Source organism: Echinops telfairi, unplaced genomic scaffold (assembly GCF_000313985.2).
Source record: "Echinops telfairi isolate 266 unplaced genomic scaffold, ASM31398v2 ScPeMD7_7468;HRSCAF=8506_0, whole genome shotgun sequence".
In the NCBI taxonomy this organism is placed as follows: Eukaryota; Metazoa; Chordata; class Mammalia; order Afrosoricida; family Tenrecidae; genus Echinops; species Echinops telfairi.
Window position 1 is genome coordinate 8877407 of NW_022111369.1, and position 1810 is coordinate 8879216.

At 45.2% G+C, this 1810-nt stretch overlaps 1 protein-coding gene across 1 annotated transcript in view; it reads left to right on the plus strand.

Moving 5' to 3' along the window:
* The window catches only part of PAPSS1 (3'-phosphoadenosine 5'-phosphosulfate synthase 1), a gene marked incomplete at its 3' end in the record, with an annotated part of 123150 nt that overhangs the window by 67987 nt on the left and 53353 nt on the right, over window positions 1–1810 (plus strand). Inside the window, exon 9 of the mRNA XM_004703453.2 lies at window positions 462–597. Coding sequence (XP_004703510.2) covers window positions 462–597 — 136 coding nt within the window. The remainder of the gene's footprint in view (window positions 1–461; window positions 598–1810) is intronic.

Genomic DNA, 1810 nt, shown 5'->3' on the forward strand with positions numbered 1-1810 from the left:
TTGGCTGGTGGAGCAGATGGAGAGGAGGAACCGTGGGATGTGACGCCACAGGGTGGCTTCGTCTAGTCTGGATCTCTTGTTTAACCCTGTTTCAGGGGTGCAACGATAAAATAGAATCCGTCTGGCCAAAATGCCTCATTTCACAACTTCTTCCGGTAATCCATACACGACAACCATGTAAAGGATGTTTTTGTTAATTAAAAGTCATTTTTATCCACATTGGTTTGGTTTACCCACTATGTGCAAATATAATAGTTCATCAAGTTTTTCACAGAAATGATAAAATATGTTGTCCTTCTCCAGCCTTTCTAATGCCAATTCAGTGGATCACAGTCAGGCAGCTTTATCACTGACCCCAGGGTCAGTTCGTAGCTGCTCTGAGTTTCTGTGGGATCAGTGTTCTCATTTTGATCTTGGTCTCAGTTTTACTTAAAAATGTCCCCCTTCTTTCTTCCCATTAGATGGTTATGGAGCAAGGAGATTGGTTGATTGGCGGAGATCTTCAAGTCCTAGACCGGATATATTGGAATGATGGTCTTGACCAGTATCGTCTTACTCCCACTGAGCTAAAGCAGAAGTTTAAAGATATGAATGCTGGTAAGACGAAGTCTTAATTTCCTGATGTAAGATTTTCGACAGTCTCTGCTTGAGGGGAGAGCTTCAGAAGATTTTTGTTCAGTGTGTACTAAAATAAAATACAGAGCGATGAGTGAATGCTACTAAGCACAAGCATTGAATCGAGTTCCCAGAATGGAGAGATTGATCTCATCCTTCCATTCCCACTTCTTCATCCTCTCTCCCTCCCTCTCCTTTTCTCTCTACCCCCCTTTCTGCTCCTTGTCTCTCTTCCCCTTTTCTCTCTCCCCTTTCTCCCCTCCTTCCCCCGCGTTCTCCCTAGATCCTCCTCCACCCCCCACCCGCTCCTTGTTTTTCCTCTCCCTGTACTCGCCCCACCTGGAGCTAGGTTAGAGCGCACAAGTTAAAAGAACACTACTCTTCACACTGGCAGATTGGCAGATGCCAGTCACAAGTGTAGGCAGTCAACATGGCTTTCCACCTGCTGACTTGCTGCCCGCAAATTCAGGCGTGGTTTCTCACTGCTGCCCAGCCCTTGGGAGTCCATATGCACCCTTACTTTCCGACTTGGCTTCACTGCTTTTGCAGGTTTGATCATTTGCTGAACAAGAGTGGAAATACAGAGGGAATCTCACATTTAGAACTACAGAATTATTATAGCCTAAAATGATACAGTGTAAAGGTTATACATTGAGTGCTTCTAACCACAAGGTCAGTGGTTCAAACCCCCCAGACACTTTGTAGGAGAAAGATGAGGCTTTCTGCTTGTGTAGAAATTAGAAGTCTTGGAAACCTACAAGTGCAATTCTCCTCGGCCTTAAAAGGTGACTATGCGTTAGAATTGACTTGATAGTGTTGTGTTATTTTTACAGTGCCAGTGAAGAGACAGCTAAGGCGGGACTGGGGAAGGTTTCTAACACAGAACTTCCTTATCTCAAGGGCGCCCCACTCTCCTGAGCAGATGCTGGGGACAACCAGGAAGCTCTCTGTGCTTTCAGGTTCAGGGCTTTCATCTGCTAGTCCTGCCCAGTAGGCTAAACAATGCCTCGTAAGACTAGTTCGTCGGACAGTTAAGATATGGCAAAATAGTCATTTATAAATTATCAAGGGTTCATGATGGAGGGGGGAGCGGGGAGGGAGGAGAAAATATGAGGAGCTGATGCCAGGGGCTTAGGTGGAGAGCAAATGTTTTGAGAATGATGAGGGCAATGAATGTACAAATGTGTTTTCTTCA